Below are 21,612 nucleotides of genomic sequence, written 5' to 3'. Positions count from 1 at the left end.
GAAGGGAATGACTGACCAAATGTTACCTTGACAATGCTGCGCGTGCGTGCAGCATTCAGTACTCCATCAGTTGTTGCAAATAAATATTATTATTATTATTATTTTATTCAAATATTGTCTAATTGTGTCTTATTTACTATTAAACGTTTTCAAACTAAACTTGCTTACACTACCGTCTTAAATCATATTTCTATCACTGAAGAAAAAAATATTTTTATAAAAAATATATCTTTATGTTTTCAGTGTGTGTATCAGTTCTTTTTGAACGTTTTCATCTAATTTGAACAAAACCGTGATAATATTGATAATCGTGATAACTTTGGTCACTATAATCGTGATATGAAATTTTCATACCGTTACATCCCTAGTGACTACATAAATGAGTGATACCTTCAGTAAAATTATTCAAATGAATTATCAAATGCTTCCTTTCAACATTTGTTGTGTATTTTCTAACTGTGCAGCAATTCACAATGGCTTTGTAACTGCATTCAGGGCTTCTGCTGCTGTATTCAAGCCAGTGAGACATTCTAGGATGTTGCCGGGGTGTTTGTTGGCTTTCTCTATTTTACTCTCTCTTTTTGTTGCTTGCCTACGTAAATCGGCTTGGCTGCTGCAGTGACCAAGAGTCTTGGAATGCTTAAACATGTGACTTGTAGGTCAGTTGTAGCACACAAACTACACGCTCTTTAAACACACACACTTTGTAGCTTTTCAGGGAGGATGAGTCATCTTCCTGCACACTACTCCACTGGGTCGGGTAGCGGCTTGAGAACGGACCACACATTGATCTGTTATGACATTACTTTTTATCATTTATCCAATCGCTGCTCTGACTTCAGTGTTAATTATAGACTAGGAATTCATTGCAGGAATGATGTGGCTCATATGTGGGGGATTTGGTCACTTTGAAGGGGTATATATCCAGAATTGCATCAATGCTTGCATTGTTTGTGTAGCAGGGACAGTAAAGATGATGCTAAGAGCCAGGCAGAGAAAGACCTGGAGGAGATCAAGAAGATCGTTGAGGTTTCTGGAGGGAAACTCTCAAACAGAAGCCTGCAGTGTGCGGTAAGAGTACAAGACCAGATAGGATGAATCATGTGTTATTGTACATCCCTCAAATGTGAGATCATTCACTGAGGATGTCAGATAACAGTTGATGAAGGGTAACTTTTCTGTTTTGTTTTTTTTTATGAGCAGCTGGAGTTTGAGAGGAGGACGTCTGATGGTTCAACCACTCTGGGCATTCTGAACCCCGCCGACCTGAGCGCTGGAGGTTTGTGACAATGAGAGTTCAAGAAAACAAGCAAATGTTTGACATATGTACAGTACAAGTGTACAGTTCATCATGTTTCCATGTTAGATCCAGGATACTGCCCAGTCAAATTGGGCATGATGGGAGGTAGACTGCAGACTGGAATCAACACCCTTCAGGGTTTCAAAGAGGACAAGAGAAACATGGTCACTCCAGGTAATATATATTAACTCTCCATTCATTTTCCCACCAGTTGAATCTCACTTCTGTGTATCAGTCTCAACTGCTCTGTTAAAACCAGTACTATATTCATTTTCCTGGAAAAATGGTCTCTCTCTTCTGTGGCCTTACCTTCAGTCATGTGGAGAAGATCGTGGGAGGGGTGCCTTATAATCTCTGTTTGAAAACCTATAGTTCAACTGCCGGAGGAGTGTAATATTACGTGCCAAAAAAAATCTTAATTGTTCCTGCTGTCAATAGGAAAAAATCACTGCTGAATCAGTGGACTTAATTCCTACTCATCTGTGGTGCTTTTTCATATTTTCACCCTGAGCATTAGACTTCTGAGTGCCATCTGTTCCACACCACGCTACTGATATGAATGATACGTCAAACAGATATCATAGTCTTCTATTTAAGGAGTAAGAACATTAAGATCTGGGTGGGCTTCATTTTTTTGGTGCTAGTTAACAATCTCACAGCTCTGCTCTGGTAACCTTTAACAGCATCCTGCTGAGTTTTCCATGAGAATTTCTTGTATTCTTTCCCATTTTCAAAATGTAAAAATTAGTTTGATCAAAAAAACCTGAAGGTTTAGAGTGAAGTTAAAGAATTGTACCATGCAGCTTCAGAAGTGACTGTTTTGGAGTAGGCAGACCATCGTCATTTATAGTTTTTAACCAGGGGGCCTCAAGATTACTTACAAATATTTAAAATAAGACAAGCATTACAATCAGCTAAAACATCTAATTATTTATTTCACCCCTTGTTTCCTTTAAAGAACCAGGCTCTCCACAGTCATGGAAAACCAGGATATATAAGGCAGCCTATTTTTAAAACTGTGATTTTGAGACCTGGAAATGTTGTGTAATTTAAGAAAATCTTAAAAAGCCATGGCCATTTTTTAATAAATATAATTTATGCCAAGCTCTAGAATTAAAAAAATATATATATATATATTTAGTCCTTATCCAGTAAATCACAAACAATTATTAAAAGGAGTGGGAACCCTGACGAACATTCTGGAACATTCTGCTCCTAAAAGTTTTTGAATTTGAATTATTTTAGTAACTTTTAATTTACAGAAACTAAAAGTGCCCGTAGATTAAAATCAGTTTCAGAAACCAAACTAGGGCTAAGGAGCCTTTGAATATTGTTGTGGACAATAGGAGGCATTGAAGTCAAACTAGAGAACTAGAGTTTAAATCTGTGTTCAGTCTAACTGCTTGCTTTGGCAGAAATGTTCTTAAACATATAACTACCAATACAGGAATCAATCTGAAGTTCATTGAATCTGTAAAAAGTCCCCACATGCCCCTCTCTCTCTCTCTTTGCAGTTGCCTATATGAATTACGGCCCATTCAGCTCATATGCACCTACATATGACTCCAGTTTTGCCAATATCAGCAAAGAGGACTCTGATCTCATTTACTCCTTCTATGGAGAGGACAACAGTCAGCCAGAATCTGAAAGGTGTGTGTATAGAATCAGCCATATAATGAAATATATCCATTGATCGGTTTTAGATGACTAAGCCACATGCATTTGCGTTGTTTTGTGAAGCTCTCAAACAATAAAGCCCTGATTCACACCCTTCCACCATTCCCCTTGTGTTCCACAAATGTAGTTTGGATGTGTTTACGTGTAGCATTGCAGATTACCTGGCTAAATCCAAGGAACACATGAGCAGGTTGGCAGATAATGTCTTGGACGCTTTGACCAGTGGGGAGCACTCAAGGCAGCTGAAAGAGACAGAAACTGTAAGAAACCTCACTACACACTTATTCATCTGCATGGCGAAATGAATGCATGATATACCACTTAAATGATATACTGCGTAATATCTATTTTGAATCTAAGAAGCAGCCGTCTCTTAAGAACAGTGGTTTTTGCAGTAAGCCGCAGGCATTTGTGTGGTTTTCTGAACCTCTCAAACAATAAAGCCCTGATTCACACCCTTCCACCATTCCCCTTGTGTTCCACAAATGTAGTTTGGATGTGTTTACGTGTAGCATTGCAGATTACCTGGCTAAATCCAAGGAACACATGAGCAGGTTGGCAGATAATGTCTTGGACGCTTTGACCAGTGGGGAGCACTCAAGGCAGCTGAAAGAGACAGAAACTGTAAGAAACCTCACTACACACTTATTCATCTGCATGGCGAAATGAATGCATGATATACCACTTAAATTATATACTGCGTAATATCTATTTTGAATTCTTTTCAACTGGGCAGCTTACTCTTGATTATTTCTGGTCTTGATAGGATGATTTTTGTTCTCCTCAGGATAATCTGCCCATGGAAGAGCCTGCAGAGAAAGTAGACACAACAGATGATGCTGAGGTAAAATGCTCTCGTGTCCTCAGAAAGTGCATACTAGTGTATAGCTCACTTGAGTGGAAGTAAAGACACAAACCTGCTATTTAAAGGCAGCGTCAGAACCGCAGGCTCTCTGCTCTGCAGCAGCTGTGTCAACAATACCAACCAACTTTCACACTAATGGAAAGAATATTTGCCCAGACACACACAAACACACTCCCCCCTGTCGTTTTTGACTTCCTCCTTCACACACACTAATCTGTGTGTGTGTGAGGGTGCTGTAGACGTAGAGGGAAAGGTAAGCATGAGTCGTCTATGAACATACTGTAGCATTAGTCCGTGTTTGGAAGGCCGTCTTTGACTGTGGTTCTGCTTGCATACCTTAGCAGGGTGGTGCTACTGTTCAACACTGTTTTTAGCAGTCCAAATTTCACATATAGCATAGGTTAAAACTATGTATTACACACTAGCCAAGACAGCTGGGTTGAAGAAAGAACAAAGAGGGATTTTATCTAGTGATTCCCACCCAGATGTTCTATATGTGACCATTTAAGTCGCTGGGGTATATTTGTAGCAATAGCCAACAATACATTGTATGGGTCAAAATTATTGATTTTTCCTTTATGCCAAAAATCATTAGGATATTAAGGAAAGATCATGTTCCATGAAGATTTTTTGTACATTTCCTACCATAGATATATCAAAACTAAATTTTTGATTAGTAATATGCATTGCTAAGAACTTCATTTGGACAACTTTAAAGGTGATTTTCTCAGTATTTAGATTTTTTTGCACCCTCAGATTCCAGATTTTCAAATAGTTGTATCTTGACCAAATATTGTCCTATCCTAACAAACCATACATCAATGGAAAGCTTATTTATTCAGATGTATACATCTCAAATAAAAAAGTCTTACAAATAAATAAAATTATGCATAAATAATGCAAACAAGTCACTGGACATCATTACACGTGTAAAGAATCAAAATGAATGCGCCATAGATCAATAAAACGGAATAGCCTCTGCACGGACAATAATTAAATGATTTTAATTACTAAACCATATTGTTGATGAAAATAATAAGAGAACAATACAAGTGGTTGTTGTTATTAATAATGTATCGATGATTTTGAAAAAGTAACAAATTAATACCACTGTTTTAAATAGCAGCCGTTGAGCTGCGCGTGCTGAAGCTGAAGAGCTGAATGAACATGGTAAACTGAAGCGTTTTGCTGGCAGCTTATTTAACTCAAGGAAATGCATCCTGAGATTAATATTAATACAACATAAACATAATATTACAACTTATATATGTACAAAATTATGCAGTTATTGCGTGCTATAGTCAGAATGTGTGATCCTGTTGTGGATGCGCTCTTCCCATAACAACGCGCTGAAACACGGCAACTAAACCCAAAGAATTCCCAACGTTTTATTATAATAATGTTCTCATTAGAATGTTATATACATGACATTCCCAATCATAGTTATTAATGTTGTGCACTGCTGTTTGGGCTGCGTGTGCTGAGCTAAAGATGATCACCGGTAAACTGAAGCGCTCTTTTTAACTTAACCAAACGCATTCTATATGAGATAAATCAGATATACATCAAATAAACACAATATTACAACGTACAATTGCACAAAAGGCTGCAAACGAACAGCGCGCATCTGAAGTGTCTCTGAAGGAAATAATGCATTATTTATCGGCTTTAAGATATCGGCCAAATTTTCTTATCAGGCCGATACCGATAACAGAAAAAATGAGCCGATATGGGCCGATACCGATATGGTGGCCGATATATCGTGCATCCCTAAAACTATGTATTACACACTAGCCAAGACAGCTGGGTTGAAGAAAGAACAAAGAGGGATTTTATCTAGTGATTCCCACCCAGATGTTCTATATGTGACCATTTAAGTCGCTGGGGTATATTTGTAGCAATAGCCAACAATACATTGTATGGGTCAAAATTATTGATTTTTCCTTTATGCCAAAAATCATTAGGATATTAAGGAAAGATCATGTTCCATGAAGATTTTTTGTACATTTCCTACCATAGATATATCAAAACTAAATTTTTTATTAGTAATATGCATTGCTAAGAACTTCATTTGGACAACTTTAAAGGTGATTTTCTCAGTATTTAGATTTTTTTGCACCCTCAGATTCCAGATTTTCAAATAGTTGTATCTTGACCAAATATTGTCCTATCCTAACAAACCATACATCAATGGAAAGCTTATTTATTCAGATGTATACATCTCAATTTCAAAAAATGATTGTGCTTTGTAAAATCTACAAAATGGAAATTAACAAATAATATGGCGGTCAGTACATTAAAATAACTAATTGTTATTAAAGCCATTTTATTTATTTTGTATTTGATTTGTCATATGAACAATAATACATTCTGTGTGTAACAGGTGCGAACACTGAACTGAATGCAGATTCACTGTAATATAACTCAAAATAGTAAAATCACCTTCCATGCACTTGATGGACTTCTCTGTGCAACAATAAACATAGAGATACAATACCATTCAAAAGTTCAAAAGAAAAGAAATTGGAACTTTGGTCAAAAATGACACTTACAGCATTTATAATGTTCAATCCATGCCCACCTCGTCATGCTTGTTTGTGTAGGTTGTTGTGTCAGAGCCCTGCAGTGGTGATGGTGTGACGGCTCTTGGTTCTTTGGGTTTGAATCCTGACCTGCTTCCTGAGAACTTCGACTCGGAAGGTAAAATCCCATTATTAAAATGTTTAGTTTGAAATATGGATCATAAATCTTTTAGACATTTTATGTGTGATCAAACTATGGAAATCAAGGCCCCCAAGTTTTTTTTTATTTTTTTTTTCCCTTCCAGTTTATTAATGAACTATTTTCTGGAGACACATCTTTCATGTGTATTATGCTGAATGAATTCATAATACTCCTCCTCTTTCAGCAGTGGGATGGAACGTGTCACATCAATAACACATGTGAACCCCTTTCCCACCTATTAAACAGACTGATTTACCTCCATTAGAAGCAGAGCATTTCCAGCAGAAGCTGGATGAGACGACAGTGTTGCTGAGGGAGCTGCAGAAGGTTCAGAAAGAGAGACTGAGCGCTAAACAGCCGCCAAACATCATCTGCCTACTGGCTCCTACTGCTAAAGAGCTGCAGCTTGGTACGTTCACACACAAACACAAAAGATGACCTGTGATCACTGCTCTCACTCTTTCAGATACTAGACAAACACTTACTGGAAGGGATGTTTTTTTCCTTACTCAAGAAGTTTTAGTGAGTCAGTATTGTTGCACATTAACAGATCTGTGGGTTTCAGCAGCTGTTTAAAAGCAGATTTTGTACAGTTTTGATAACCTCTAACCCCCACCATCCTTCTTGCAGCGGAGAAAGTTACGGGTAACCTGGCCCAGCTGACCAGTCAGGTGACCCCCGGTGACGTGTGCAGTGTGTACGGTATCAGAAAGGCCATGGGTATCTCGCTACCTAACCATACTGCACAGGATTCGTTCACACACCTGACCACAGGTACCACTAAGCACAAGGAATGTTTAGGACATTCGGCTTGGTCTTTTATGAGTTTGTGTTTGTGAAATAACTGTTATGACCGTGCTTAGGAAACTATTTATCTAAATACATGTGTCTGTGTTTCAGTGGGAGATATAACTGAACCCATGGAGGGAGTGTGTTGAGATCCTCCATCATTGCAATCTATCAGTTCTGCTTATTCCATGTCATCCCTCAATGGTGCTGTTTCTAATTTACTTTTCTGTTTCATTAAATAAGCATCTTTTTAAAGCATTTTGTGTTTCCATTCTTAAGTATAAAAAGCGAGTAATATAGAAATAAACAGTTCATTTAAAGGCATAGTTCACTCAAAAATGAAAATGTACATACTTTACTCGGCACACAAATGAAGATATTTTCTCATCATTTTTGTCTTTCCACTGAAAAGTCCACACAACCAAAACTTTACCACTAAAAAAAAAAAAAAAAAAAGATGCTGCGAAAGTAATTCACATGAATTGAATTCACTCGAGTCTTCACAAGAGCACATTTAATTTAGGATTTTAATCACATAGAAGCACATACATAAATCTTTTCAAATATAGCAAATGGAAGACCTCATTTGTTCTCGTGCATCAAAAGGTTTACAGTTTCCATTTACCATATGTGACCCTGGACCACAAAACTTGAAGTCTTAAGTCGCTGGGGTATATTTTTAGCAATAGCCAAAAAAATATTGTATGGGTCAAAATGATCGATTTTTCTTTTATGCCAAAAATCAAGATATTAAGTAAAGATCATGTTCCATGAAGATATTTTGTACATTTCCTACCGTAAATATATCAAAACTGAATTTTTGATTAGTAATATGCATTGCTAAGAACTTCATTTGGACATCTTTAAAGGCGATTTTCTCAGTATTTTGACTTTTTTGCACCCTCAGATTCCAGTTTTTCAAATAGTTGTATTTATTAAAATGTTTAGTTTGAAATATGGATCATAAATCTTTTAGACATTTTATGTGTGATCAAACTATGGAAATCAAGGCCCCCAAGTTTTTTTTTATTTTTTTTTTCCCTTCCAGTTTATTAATGAACTATTTTCTGGAGACACATCTTTCATGTGTATTATGCTGAATGAATTCATAATACTCCTCCTCTTTCAGCAGTGGGATGGAACGTGTCACATCAATAACACATGTGAACCCCTTTCCCACCTATTAAACAGACTGATTTACCTCCATTAGAAGCAGAGCATTTCCAGCAGAAGCTGGATGAGACGACAGTGTTGCTGAGGGAGCTGCAGAAGGTTCAGAAAGAGAGACTGAGCGCTAAACAGCCGCCAAACATCATCTGCCTACTGGCTCCTACTGCTAAAGAGCTGCAGCTTGGTACGTTCACACACAAACACAAAAGATGACCTGTGATCACTGCTCTCACTCTTTCAGATACTAGACAAACACTTACTGGAAGGGATGTTTTTTTCCTTACTCAAGAAGTTTTAGTGAGTCAGTATTGTTGCACATTAACAGATCTGTGGGTTTCAGCAGCTGTTTAAAAGCAGATTTTGTACAGTTTTGATAACCTCTAACCCCCACCATCCTTCTTGCAGCGGAGAAAGTTACGGGTAACCTGGCCCAGCTGACCAGTCAGGTGACCCCCGGTGACGTGTGCAGTGTGTACGGTATCAGAAAGGCCATGGGTATCTCGCTACCTAACCATACTGCACAGGATTCGTTCACACACCTGACCACAGGTACCACTAAGCACAAGGAATGTTTAGGACATTCGGCTTGGTCTTTTATGAGTTTGTGTTTGTGAAATAACTGTTATGACCGTGCTTAGGAAACTATTTATCTAAATACATGTGTTTTCTGTGTTTCAGTGGGAGATATAACTGAACCCATGGAGGGAGTGTGTTGAGATCCTCCATCATTGCAATCTATCAGTTCTGCTTATTCCATGTCATCCCTCAATGGTGCTGTTTCTAATTTACTTTATTAAATAATTAAATAAGCATCTTTTTAAAGCATTTTGTGTTTCCATTCTTAAGTATAAAAAGCGAGTAATATAGAAATCATTTAAAGGCACAAAAAAAAAAAAAAAAAAAGATGCTGCGAAAGTAATTCACATGAATTGAATTCACTCGAGTCTTCACAAGAGCACATTTAATTTAGGATTTTAATCACATAGAAGCACATACATAAATCTTTTCAAATATAGCAAATGGAAGACCTCATTTGTTCTCGTGCATCAAAAGGTTTACAGTTTCCATTTACCATATGTGACCCTGGACCACAAAACTTGAAGTCTTAAGTCGCTGGGGTATATTTTTAGCAATAGCCAAAAAAATATTGTATGGGTCAAAATGATCGATTTTTCTTTTATGCCAAAAATCAAGATATTAAGTAAAGATCATGTTCCATGAAGATATTTTGTACATTTCCTACCGTAAATATATCAAAACTGAATTTTTGATTAGTAATATGCATTGCTAAGAACTTCATTTGGACATCTTTAAAGGCGATTTTCTCAGTATTTTGACTTTTTTGCACCCTCAGATTCCAGTTTTTCAAATAGTTGTATCTCGGCCAAATATTGTCCTATCCTAACAAACCATGCATCAACGGAAAGCTTATTTATTCAGCTTTCAGATGAAAATGTACCCTTATGACTGGTTTTGTGGTCCAGGGTCACATATTTGATGTGCTGTATGTATGTGCGTTTATCAATGTTTATACTTAGTTTTTTGAAGATTAATGTCAGTCTTATGGGGTTGTAATGAAATGAGGGTGAGTAAATGAACAGTAGTAGCATGGGTAGCATTTGTAAATGCTTGAATAAAATACGAAATGGTTTGAAAATTCTAGATTTAACATGAGAGCAGTTGACAGCGGCTTGTTCTCTCTTCTAGATTCACAAATCCTATCATGCTTTGGGAGAATCATGTATAAACCTTAAAGGAAATGAAACCAAGTCCTCTGAATGTTGTTACGTGTCAGCACTGATGCTTTGATTTAAAGCCAAACTAAAGGTTTTTTGTTGTTGTTTACAAGGAATCATGGGCAATTCTAATCGCCTTCATGTTTGGCAGTGCTAGATTTATATAACATCAAATGAGAAACATTTGCAAATACACATTTTAAATTAAAAGTAATATTCCAAGTCTGAGATCTTCAGTAAGGTTCTTATCCTTGCAGCACTGGGAAATCATGGTGGTTCAAGTTTCACAATGACCTCTGGAGATTTTCAACTGTGGTAAGGCAACAAATCATAAATCTGTGATAAATTAACTTGCTATAAACATATAAAGTGTAAAATGATTTATTCTGTAACAATGCATACAAAACAGAGGAGACGGCAGGCACTCCTCACAAACACTGCGGTACAGAAAGACAGCGCAGAATCTCAAACCATGGAAATTCAGTCACTGTAAAACTCAGAGGGCTGAAAACCCAGAGAGGCGCGTAAGATTGAACATTTATGCCTATGGCTTCATCAGACAGACACTTCCCACTTTCACCAAGCATTCTCACAGAACAGAAGCAGAGACCATCTGAGCAAATCAATTTACTGCAATGTAAGCTAAGATGCATGAATACATCCAGCAGCGAATTTACAACTTCAGATGAGTGAAGCCACAGAGCCATTTGGTCACGATCTAAGAAAGATGATGGGAAAGCGATGAAAGCACACTTTCACTTAAAGTTAATTGAATTTCAGTCATTGATATTTTTTCCTGGTATATGTAAACATTTCTTCAGTTTTCGTTTGTAGCACGTTACGAAGCTAAGGAAGGCTCATCTCCAACATTCACAATCTCAACTCAAAGGCAACAGCAAATCAACACTGCTTGTCAATATTTAGCATTCAAAACACTTGGCAGTTGTTTTTAAAGAAAACAAACCAAAAAATAAAATTAAATCATCCACAGTATGTAGATTCAAGCAACAAATGGCATCCACCATTTTGTTGGTCCAAAAGTTGACAAAGGTTTAGAATAAGATACATATTATTTTAAATGACTGAAGAAATTCTAGATATCTAAACGTCTGCGATGGTGGGTTTGTGTGGGTCACGTGTTCCCTCTGCCTGCAAGCCAAAACCGGCCGACCAGCTCAGTCATCCCAAATCAGTCTAAATCCAACAGGATCAAGGCAACTATGACAGCAGTACCCAGAAAGTCTGAGAGCAATACCGAGAACCAGGATTTTCCTTCACCGAGCTCAGTTACCCACTGTCTGTGGTCGGTTTCCCATAAGAGGATCGCAAAGTTCAGCTTGTGTTTGTGTGAGATGCGTGTATGTACAGAATATGCTGCTGTATGTCTGAGAGTTTCAGTTCTCCGAATGCTGCCAAAACAAACTCCAACATGTTAGAGTTAGAAAGAATGTGCAGTTCTTTAGACATGCTCTAAAGAAACAAATCCAGTAGCAAAAACATTCTTAAATGAAAAAAAAGATCACATATAGATTCCGGAGTCTGTGTGTACGTGCATGTGTGTGTGTATGAAGCTGTCAGCGGCAGAGGCTTCAGTCTCAGCTCAGACCGATGCCCTGCTGTTTGCTGGAATCTGTGCACACAAAGAAGGTTTTGAGCTCTCCTTTGCCCTTCACATTGATCAGGCCACGACACTCACATGAATAGCCCAGCTTCTGCAGGACATCAGACGTCTCCTCTGTTACCTGCAACACAAACATGATCACCATTAGGGGTGTGCCATATCATACTGTCCACGATAATACCGGTATAAATTTTTACATGATAAAAAAAGTGTCATATCGCAATATCAATGATATAGTGACGCAATGACGTATGGCAGATATACGTTCCCTAGCGTGCACAACAACACCACAAACCCAATAGGTGTGTTCGACTTGAAGCAGCGCTGCGCAGACTGATCAGTGTATGACATCAAAGTATCGTGAGAGCGGTTCTAGAGCATATTCGAGCGCACACTCCTACCATCAAAAATAGGCGAGGCGCATATCTTTAGCGAAGCGGCACGGAGAGCCGCTTCTGGGAAGCTTCTGAAACGTGCCACGGCGCCACTGGTGTACAAACAAGCATTGACTAGAGTGGCCACGTCTGAGCCGTAACACGGCGGTGTCATCGGTGACAGTAGCTCATTGGAAAAGGATGGAAAATGCCCTTCATTTCGTTTGCACTACTAAATGCTGCAGCCTGCCAGCTGCAATCACCAATAAAACGTTCCATGTTTTTTTTTTCTACATCGTCATAAATACCGTTATTGCAAATATTCTTGAAATATCGTGATATAATTTTGAGGCTATATCGCCACCCCTAATCACCATTTGATTTTTTTTAATGACTTGGTTATTTTGAAAATCTAAAAATGAGAAGAGAATCATTAACATAGTGGATCTAGAGAGGTGAATACTGTAAGAGTGATTCAGTGCATACCTGTATTTTACCCAGCTCTCCAGTGCTTTCCATCCGGCTGGCCACATTCACAGTGTTTCCCCAGATATCATACTGAGGTTTCCTGGCTCCAATCACCCCAGCAATCACTGGGCCATGGTTTATACCTGCACAAACAAACATGCACAGATCAATGAACAAACTCTGCAAATATGACATTTATATGATGTTTAAAAAAGCACTACTCATGCAGAATATTGCACTCCCACTTGCACTTCACAAATGAGCCAAACTCGGGGCACATGCAGAGATGAGTTCATGTGGAGCAGCATTTTCTGCAGTCTTTTTTATTTATTTCAATTAACTTGATAAATCTCACTAAACCATTTTGGTTTTATTTCAATTAGCCCTAGACTGTTCTGTTTTTAGTGTCACTGACATCACTCTTTAAACATCATAATTTTGGCTCACAGACATAATTGGTATCCACTAACTTAAAGAATTAAGTAGATCTAGTGAGACAGTGAGTTTGATCCGCAAGTGACTGCTGGAATGTGCTTTTCCCTTTTTCTAATAAAGTCTTTTAGATGGGATTTGTGCCTGTTATTATCATTTTTATCAGATCTCTGCCACAGATGGGCGATATGCACTCAGACTCTTAAATGGAGCATTTATGAAGCATTTTATGCCAGTTCCCGAGTGCATCTGTTACCCTGAGCTGCTCAAGATGCCTAAGATCTCTCTTATGAGCTGCCTCTGTTTTCAGTGAGATTTTTAGCTACATCTTGTACATATTGGTTTAATTTTTAACCCTTAATGCAGAAGTAAGAGATGCAAAGTCTAAAAAGAAATATCTATGCAATACCTGGAGGTAAAGTGTTTTTCATCTTGAGTCTGACTAAATGCAAGTATTAAATATAGCTGCAAGCAGCAATTAAAGTGCCAAGCACAACAGAGGTAAAATGAAGAGCTCAGGAACAGTCTTTAATTAATCAGTAAAGAGAGATGCGTTTATGCATTATTTTTTTTCTATTTTACGCATTAGTAGTAAATCAAGACTTTGCAAGTTCTCTTGTAAAATAATAATAAAAAATGGAATAAACTGTGTAGGCCTACAGAAAGCGAGTAAAGAACTCTCAACATTAGGCTACTAAAAAGGTCAGTTTAATCTCGCAAAAACTCCCGTTAATAAAACCTGACTACACTGCACAATTAATCTCTTACACTGCATCTTTGTTGTTTATGATGAATTCGGTGCTTGCACGTATATACACCGCTTTTATTATTATTGCAGCTTAGATGTTCAAATAGCTGCAGTACTCCGACTTTGCCACAAGGAAAAGTGCGTACGCCTGCTCAGACCCTGACGTGGCGGTAAGTACTTTTCCATGTCAAAGACCGTTTTTATAAACATGGATGGTGGATTTTAGCGTACGCACACTCTAAGATCAAATCTGTGTGTCCGCACATTTTATAAATCAGGCCTCAGGGTTCTCCGACCCTGCTCCAGAGCTACCTTACTGCAGAACTAAGGTTCAATCCTGCTTTAACACAACTGTCTGTAATTAAGTAGCCCTGAACACCTTAATTAGCTGGTTCAGATGTGTTTGATCAGGGTTGAAGCTGAACTCTGCAGTATGGTATCCCTCCAGGGAGCAGGGTTGGAGACCCTGTTAAAGAGATTTGTTGCATTTTACTACAAAACTCGAAATGGCCGACACCCAAAAAGGCCTATAGGACATAGGAAAATCACGCATCATTCAATTCAGTATGCTGTTCCAAATCTAACAAAACCAATCGTATGATTTTTGGCCAAACCAGTCAGAAGTTCTAAGCAAAAATTTCATTTTTTTAATATCTTTTGACCAGTAGGTAGCACTGTGCCAAAACTACTCGTGTGCCCTCAGGTCATGCTTGATAAAACACATACCAAGTTTGGTCAGACTCTGCTGAAGCGTTGCAAAGTCTCATGTCCATTTTTGCACAAACTTTTGTCAAATTCGTTAACATGCTTTATGAAAACTGTGTGGTATATCAAAAAGCTTTTGATAACCTTTTGCCAGAATGCTCTGAAGATGATCTGAATCTGATGAAAATTGGACAAACCATCTAGGATGAGTTTGAAAAACTTTGTTTTTTGGGAAATTAAAAATTGCGAAAAAATTGACCTGTAGAAATGTAAATTTTGGTATGTATTTGAGCCAAGAAATTTTGCTTTTAGACCTTACGTTTCAAAAGTTATTAGCAGAAACATGAGTGCAAATATGGCCTGTTGATGGCACTAAAGAGTTTAAGTTAGAGTCTCTAAAAAAGTCCTCCATCTGTGTGCCAAATTTCAGAACTTTACCGTACGCGGTTCTATAAGATAAGGTTCATAACAATACATTAATGTGTTTGTAAAATAGCCTACAGCATTTTACTACAAAATTCTAAATGGTCCGTGCTCAAAATGGCTGACATAGGAATATTGTTTGATCCGGTATGCCACTCTGAATCTAACAAAATCAATCTTGTGATTTTTGGTCAAACTGTAACAGGTGGAGGCGCTGTTCCAAAACTACTCATGTGCCCTCAGGTCATACTTGGTATAACATGTACCAAGTTTGGTCAGAATCCGCTAAAGCATTGCAAAGCTATAGTCTCATGTCCATTTTTGCATGAATTTCGTCAAATTTGTTAATGCACTTTACAAGAACAGATTGGTCTATCGGAAATATTTTGATAACTTTTTGCCAGCATTGTCTGAAGATGATCACACTGTCTAGAATGAGAATGAAAACTATATTTTTCAGAAAATTCTAAATTGCGAAAAATCTTAAATTGTAGAAATTTAAGTTTAAGTATGCATTCAACTCTTTGCATAATCTTTCGAAATTTGCTGTGGTTAATACTGAGACTGTCTTCTATCTGTGTGGCGAATTTCATTACTTTCCCGCAAACGGTTCTATGGGCTGCCATAGACTTCCAGAGCAGAAAAGGAGGAGGAGGAGAAGACGAAGAAGACAATGAAAAAGAAGACCACTAACGGATACAATATGTGCCTAAGCACCTTTGATGCTTGGCTCCTAATTCAGACTCAAAGCAATAACTGAGTAATTAACAACGGAGTAGAATTGAGGTTTCTGTAATCAGACTTACCAACACGAAGCCTAAACGTGTTGAAGGAGTGTCTGTTGATGCCATCCAGCTTGCCGATCAGAGCAATGGCGAATTCCACCATGTTTCCTATCTGAGCATTCTGCCTCTCACGGTCCTGAGGGCACACGCAACAAAGCTCAGTCAACCAGAGATACGTAAATTATGTAGCTTGAAGGACACTTTTGAAAAATGCTGGGTGACCAGGGGTCAGAGAATAAAATGAACTGCATTGACGAAAGGAACATCTTTCAATTGGTTCTTAAATGTGTAGCCTCCTATTTTTATCACCTCATTCATCAAGTGCACAAGTCACAAGTGCTGGTCAGTCTTGAAAAGGCTTTTTTCATAACAATACAGTCAAGGTGAATTCAAATCTTAAAGCACAAAAGTGTTATTAAAATTCATAAATTCTTTCAGCATGTTAACTTCTCAGCTATGTTCGCTTCACATGCTCTTATGTAAATCATATTCAAGAAAAGAAATTCATTATAATTTCTGTTATCTGACTCAGCTACTGTTTTGTTATTAGTTTAAGTATTTGCTATTGACTGTTCAAATGCGGAGTTTTGCGCATTGTGTGTGTGTGTGTGTGTGTGTGCGCGCGCCCGCGCATGTGTGTGTGTGTGTGTGTGTTTGTGAGAGAGAGACAGCGTCACATCACAGTGGAGTCAGCTGTCTTAACAGCGGCTTGTGTACTGCATCATTACGGTGTCTGTTCCCCTTTCGGGCTTGAACTGATGGTAAAACTAATGACATTATTTACGGTCTTTACATTTATTTTGAAAGATGAAGCCTGCGATTATGGTAAGGGGCGTTACATTTCAGACGAGTGCTTGCGGTGTTCGGCCAATCACATTGCACTGGGTCAGCTGGCCAATCAGAGCAGACTGCGCTTGTCGGAAGGAGGGACTTTGTAGAAAACTAAGCGTTTGAGAGAGGCGGGGCATAGAGGACCTACAATAATGTACAGTATTTTAAAAATAATGTGTTTTTTGAACATTAAAGCATGTCAATATATTCTGTTACACCAAATAAGGATCTTTAAAAAAAAAGCATCATATGACCCCTTTAAGTCAAGGAAATGGCATTTTAATTACATGCAGCGGTGTAGACTTAGAGTGAAATAAGAAGAAATTCATAGAAGTCTCAATTCATAAGTATCAAGCTTTTGAAATTCGCAGTCATTTAAGATTTTTGCTACTTAATGAAACACATTTTGAGGTTTAAATCTGCTGCAAATGGCCTGTTGCTATGCACCAATCATAACAGCAATCCTGATGCTATACATTTATTAATATAGAACTAACAATGTATCTTTTTTTGTTTTTTAGAACTAATAAGTAACCATTCTAATCAACCACTTAACTGTAATTTACAGATATGTTTAACACCCTGCCTACACTAACAGAAAGAGATGTGTTTAAATGTAATAGAAGTAAATCTTTTCTTCCATATTGTGATTACTAGGGAAACAAATGTAGGGCAGGGATTAGGTTCTATCCATCGGTTGTAAATTATGATGGAGGCAGATCTGAATGGGAGCTTGCAGTCGTCTGTAAGAAAGGGCCAGAATTTAATCGGACTAAATGATTGGAGATTTCCAGCACGCATAGATGAATGTTTACAATAAGATCAATAACATGCATTTAAATAATAGATGTGAACTTTCCTTTGAAACATTACATTTAATGTGTGGCTTGATCAATATATGTATTTTATTCACAAACATTTTTGCCGTTCATTAAGTTAAACTTCTGTTTTAGTAATCCTTGAGCAAAGCCTCAGGATAAGCAAATACTGTCACTGATTGGTGTGCAGTGACAGACGGCAGGCATACTCAAACTGCCTGCTTTCCATTTAGCAGCAAAAATGTGAGATAATAGCTACCAAAGCTTACAATTTAACACAAAATGAACTGGTTTCTAAACCTACAATTACCATGAGAGAGCATTCTCCTTCACTTTTTCTTGAATATGAAATACCTGAGAGGTGAAGACAGTTGAGAAATTAACGCAGTGTAATCGTTTATGAATTTTAAGAATGCATTCATGGAGATTTATGTGTTTCAATTCCCTTTGCTTTGGATGTTTACATAGTAGTATGTGGTAGTGCAGTACCTGGCTGCTCTGTTCTGGAGGTCCACTCAGTCCTGCAGCAGCCATGTACGTGCTGCCGATGGTTTTAATCTTCTCCACACCACTGAACTTGGGCTTAGACAGCAACTGCAGGTAAGGAGAGGAGGGAAGGGCCAAGTGGATATCAGTGTTTCAGAGCAGTAGAAGTCCATGCCATGCTGTTATCTTCTTACATTAAATGACAGAGATAGAATGAGAGAATAATAAGAACTGAAAGAAAAAGAGGGAAAGCAGCCATACCACACTGAATCTCAGTACTAGTGATATGTGAAGCCTGTATTTAGATCCCTCTGGTTGAAGCAAGTTGCTGCCAGAACTGTTGGCCTAAACATTTTTGTGGTCAGTCAACCCAGGGCTTTGTTGTGGTGGTGATCACCAAACAAGTCCTGGCCCTTTTCCTGCTGAATCCTCAGTCCAAAATCAGCTCACACAAAGAAGCAGTTATATGAGTGTACATTTACACAACGGCTGCCTCATTTCATTAAACTACCCCAGTGATAGCCACGGTGACGCCCTTAGAGTTAAAAGCATTTTGGATGTTGCCAGAGCTCTATTCATATGCAATGATTCATCCATTCATTCAGGGAATGACAGGAGAATAAAGAAAGTGGAATAAGGAGATCAGAGAAAAAGCAGCACAAATACATATAACTTGGAGACATGAGACATGACATCACTCTGACCTCATCAAAGTCGGCGATGATCTCATTGAGGAGCCTCAAACACTCCAGTCCTTCTTTATTTATGTCACACTCAGTGTAGAACTCTTTGAAGTCTGGCACCGAGGCAAACATCACACATACGCAGTCATATGACTTATAGTACAGGTCCTGGAGAAGAGGATCAGAGAGACACATGCAGCAAGAGCTCAGTGCTTCTGTGTCACAATAATTCACATGATACAACAGAAACAACAAAAAATGTTTTATGACAGGACATTCACAGACTATGTGAATATATGTGTACAGGTTTGAGGTACGATTGATACATGACATGGGTGTTTTGAGTAACAGGACGAAAACTGTCACTAAATGGACTCAAAAATCAGAGAGGCACAAGACTGAATGTACCAAGACACCTGATGAGTTGTTTCACAAACAAAAAATCTGCATATTAGACAGTAAGGAAACAAAATAAAAATCAAATTCTATACATATTGGGCTATTGTTTAAAGGGCCAGTAATATTTTTTTAAGAAATTAATAGAAGAACATTCAATTCATCAAAGATGACAGTAAAAACAAATACTATCGCTAAAAAGAATTGATTTTTTTTTATATATTCACATATTTATCAACGAATCCTGAAAAAAAAAACTGTTTTCAATATTGATAATAATCATAAATGTTTTTGGGCACCAAATCTGCATATTAAAATGATTATTGAAGGCTCATGTGACACTGTAGACTTCTTTCAGAAAAAAAAAATCGTACCGATCCGCAAATGGAACCAGTAGTGTGTTAAATTAACATAAAATTATTTCTAGAGACTGAGAAAAAGAAAATAAGATAAAACCATTGCACTTCTAGATAATTGTAATACTATAATAACATTTCTTGAAAAATGCAGATCAGGGAGGAACAAAAATCTTTGTAAATAAAAACTCACAAATCGCAATAATTACTTCAGGCCTACTTTCTAACCTAAAGTTTTGAATCTTTCTTTAATATGGTATGGTTCAGTATGGACTGTGGTAGAAAATGGTTGAGAGGGTTACTATAAAATACAGTGTGGGATGTCTGGTATTCTCAGTATAGTGTACATTGTGATCTTACAGTATGATATTGGAATGGCATTGCATGATATTATCTTGTGTGGTATATGGCAGTGTTTCCCAACCTTTTTTATCTAATGCATTGCCACAGCCCAATCTGTAAGACTCTCACAAACATTAATCTTATGCACATTATATGTGACCCTGGAGCACAAAATCAGTCTTAAGTCGCTGGGGTATATTTGTAGCAATAGCCAAAAAACATTGTATAGGTCAAAATGATCGATTTTTCTTTTATGCCAAAAATCATTAGGATATTAAGTAAAGATCATGTTCCATGAAGATATTTCGTAAATTTCCTACTGTAAATATATCAAAACTTAATTTTTGATTAGTAATATGCATTGCTAAGAACTTAATTTGGACATCTTTAAAGGCGATTTATTTTCAGTATTTTGACTTTTTTGCACCCTCAGATTCCAGATTTTCAAATAGTTATATCTCTGCCAAATATTGTCCTATCCTAACATCCTATCCTGATATCCCTATTGTCCTGTCCTATCCTATCCTACTAATTTTAAAGAATTAACATTTGTTTCTGTTTTAAATATTCAACAAAGAAAAAATCTAAATCTTTCCAAGTGCCCTCTGGAACCGGCTTAGGTACCCCTGGTTGGGAATCACTGGTATATGTCTGGTCTTGTATGGAAGGCATGAGGTTGTGACATGAGACGTGATATACAGGCTCATCCCACCCATTTGAAGCCGGTTCCTACCTTGTATTTCCGGTTTAGTAAAGAGATAGTGGACAGCAGCCCCACCTCATTCTTTTTGTTCTCGCCCACGAAGAGAGCGGCGACGTGTGCAGGGAGAACATTCTCTAAAAGGAGACGGTTCAGGTTTTCGCACAGCTCGACTTCTTCCTTATCGGCCAGGTTCTTGTTCTTCAACAGGAAATCCTGACGACAGCAGTACTCATTCTGAGAGGAAGAGAGAGAAGACAGAGCAAAGATGGGCGTAATTCTCTGTCCTGAGAGTATGTGGCACTGTATGTGTGTGTGGTATGAGGTGTGTACCTGGCGGGATATAAGCAGCATGGTAAAGAGGAAGAGTGTGATGTAGATGCAGCTCATGAGCTGTGGGTGCTTCATAAGTCCTGCTTTGCACAGCATCAAACTGCCCTCCACACTACAACAGACCAACGCTGGGCATGATTATACTAGAGATGCACCAATATTACAGTTCTGGCTAATACTGATCATTATTTTCATGTTAGGGCCAATAAATTGCCAGTATTCAAATTATATTTAGTCTAAATAAATGTAAAATATCACACTAAAAATAAATTGTTTTAAAAGTCCAATATGAAAATATTAAATTTTCTAAAGATTACCTTTAAGAGTGTTATTCAAACGTTAATAGATTAACTTTAAGTAAGTGTTAAATGATGGCAAAGATAATCTAAATAAACATCTACAATTAAATATTCAATAATAAAAATTATATGACAATCAACTGCATGTGTGTTTATGAGAGTGTACCAGCTGTGGTTCCTGTATAGCAGGCAGCTGTAGCTGCTGAAGAGATTTTCCTGAGAGTAGAAGATGATGATGTAGGAAATGGTAGAGACGATGAAGAGGAAGGTCACCTTCAGCTCCAAACTCACCCTCAAGAACACGCCACAGGCAATCAATGCCAATATACAATTATATACAGAATACTGGAAAGACAAAATCATACAGAAACCAAATGAGTCATTTTTGTACAGTTTTTTCCCCCAACAAGACAATTATAATACTCTCACAATCTCAAATCAGGGATATGACACATCCTCATTTACGCAGATTAGAAATAATTACAGTAAATAATGTAATAAATAATGCAAATAATTTGTTAGGGTTATGATGTGGATTTATAGTATTCATA

The 21,612-nt window shown here is 37.6% G+C and overlaps 2 protein-coding genes and 1 long non-coding RNA gene across 9 annotated transcripts in view; 2 read left to right on the top strand and 1 right to left on the bottom strand.

Annotated features, from left to right (window-relative positions):
* The window catches only part of brd7 (bromodomain containing 7), a 13,567-nt gene extending 5,954 nt beyond the window's left edge, over window positions 1-7,613 (top strand). For 2 of the 4 annotated variants that reach the window (XM_016233103.1, XM_016233104.1), the window contains 10 exons: window positions 963-1,071; window positions 1,204-1,279; window positions 1,367-1,474; window positions 2,815-2,950; window positions 3,126-3,237; window positions 3,765-3,821; window positions 6,446-6,542; window positions 6,832-6,975; window positions 7,197-7,340; window positions 7,467-7,613. In XM_016233103.1, coding sequence (XP_016088589.1) covers window positions 963-1,071; window positions 1,204-1,279; window positions 1,367-1,474; window positions 2,815-2,950; window positions 3,126-3,237; window positions 3,765-3,821; window positions 6,446-6,542; window positions 6,832-6,975; window positions 7,197-7,340; window positions 7,467-7,504 — 1,021 coding nt within the window. In that variant the 3' untranslated portion in view covers window positions 7,505-7,613. Of the gene's footprint in view, window positions 1-959; window positions 1,072-1,203; window positions 1,280-1,366; window positions 1,475-2,814; window positions 2,951-3,125; window positions 3,238-3,764; window positions 3,822-6,445; window positions 6,543-6,831; window positions 6,976-7,196; window positions 7,341-7,466 lie in introns of all 4 variants that reach the window. The other 2 variants (XM_016233101.1, XM_016233102.1) reach the window with 1 other exon arrangement.
* Window positions 7,614-8,447: 834 nt separating this feature from the next.
* On the top strand, window positions 8,448-9,309 carry LOC107551490 (uncharacterized). Its single transcript, XR_001604774.1, has 3 exons — window positions 8,448-8,709; window positions 8,931-9,074; window positions 9,204-9,309. It is a non-coding gene; the product is annotated as an uncharacterized lncRNA (long non-coding RNA).
* Window positions 9,310-10,605: 1,296 nt separating this feature from the next.
* LOC107551487 (adenylate cyclase type 2-like) overlaps window positions 10,606-21,612 on the bottom strand; it is a 56,523-nt gene continuing 45,516 nt past the window's right edge. For 2 of the 4 annotated variants that reach the window (XM_016233097.1, XM_016233099.1), the window contains 8 exons: window positions 21,228-21,406; window positions 20,763-20,874; window positions 20,508-20,666; window positions 18,657-18,803; window positions 17,956-18,060; window positions 15,839-15,953; window positions 12,743-12,867; window positions 10,606-12,003 (listed from right to left, as the gene is read on the bottom strand). In XM_016233097.1, the coding sequence (XP_016088583.1) occupies window positions 11,857-12,003; window positions 12,743-12,867; window positions 15,839-15,953; window positions 17,956-18,060; window positions 18,657-18,803; window positions 20,508-20,666; window positions 20,763-20,874; window positions 21,228-21,406 (1,089 nt within the window). In that variant the 3' untranslated portion in view covers window positions 10,606-11,856. Of the gene's footprint in view, window positions 12,004-12,742; window positions 12,868-15,838; window positions 15,954-17,955; window positions 18,061-18,656; window positions 18,804-20,462; window positions 20,667-20,762; window positions 20,875-21,227; window positions 21,407-21,612 lie in introns of all 4 variants that reach the window. The other 2 variants (XM_016233098.1, XM_016233096.1) reach the window with 1 other exon arrangement.

Source organism: Sinocyclocheilus grahami, unplaced genomic scaffold, assembly GCF_001515645.1.
Source record: "Sinocyclocheilus grahami isolate Dianchi unplaced genomic scaffold, SAMN03320097.WGS_v1.1 scaffold425.1, whole genome shotgun sequence".
NCBI classification, from domain to species: Eukaryota; Metazoa; Chordata; class Actinopteri; order Cypriniformes; family Cyprinidae; genus Sinocyclocheilus; species Sinocyclocheilus grahami.
Note: the sequence above shows the minus strand (reverse complement) of the source record. Positions and strands in the feature narration are given on the sequence as shown.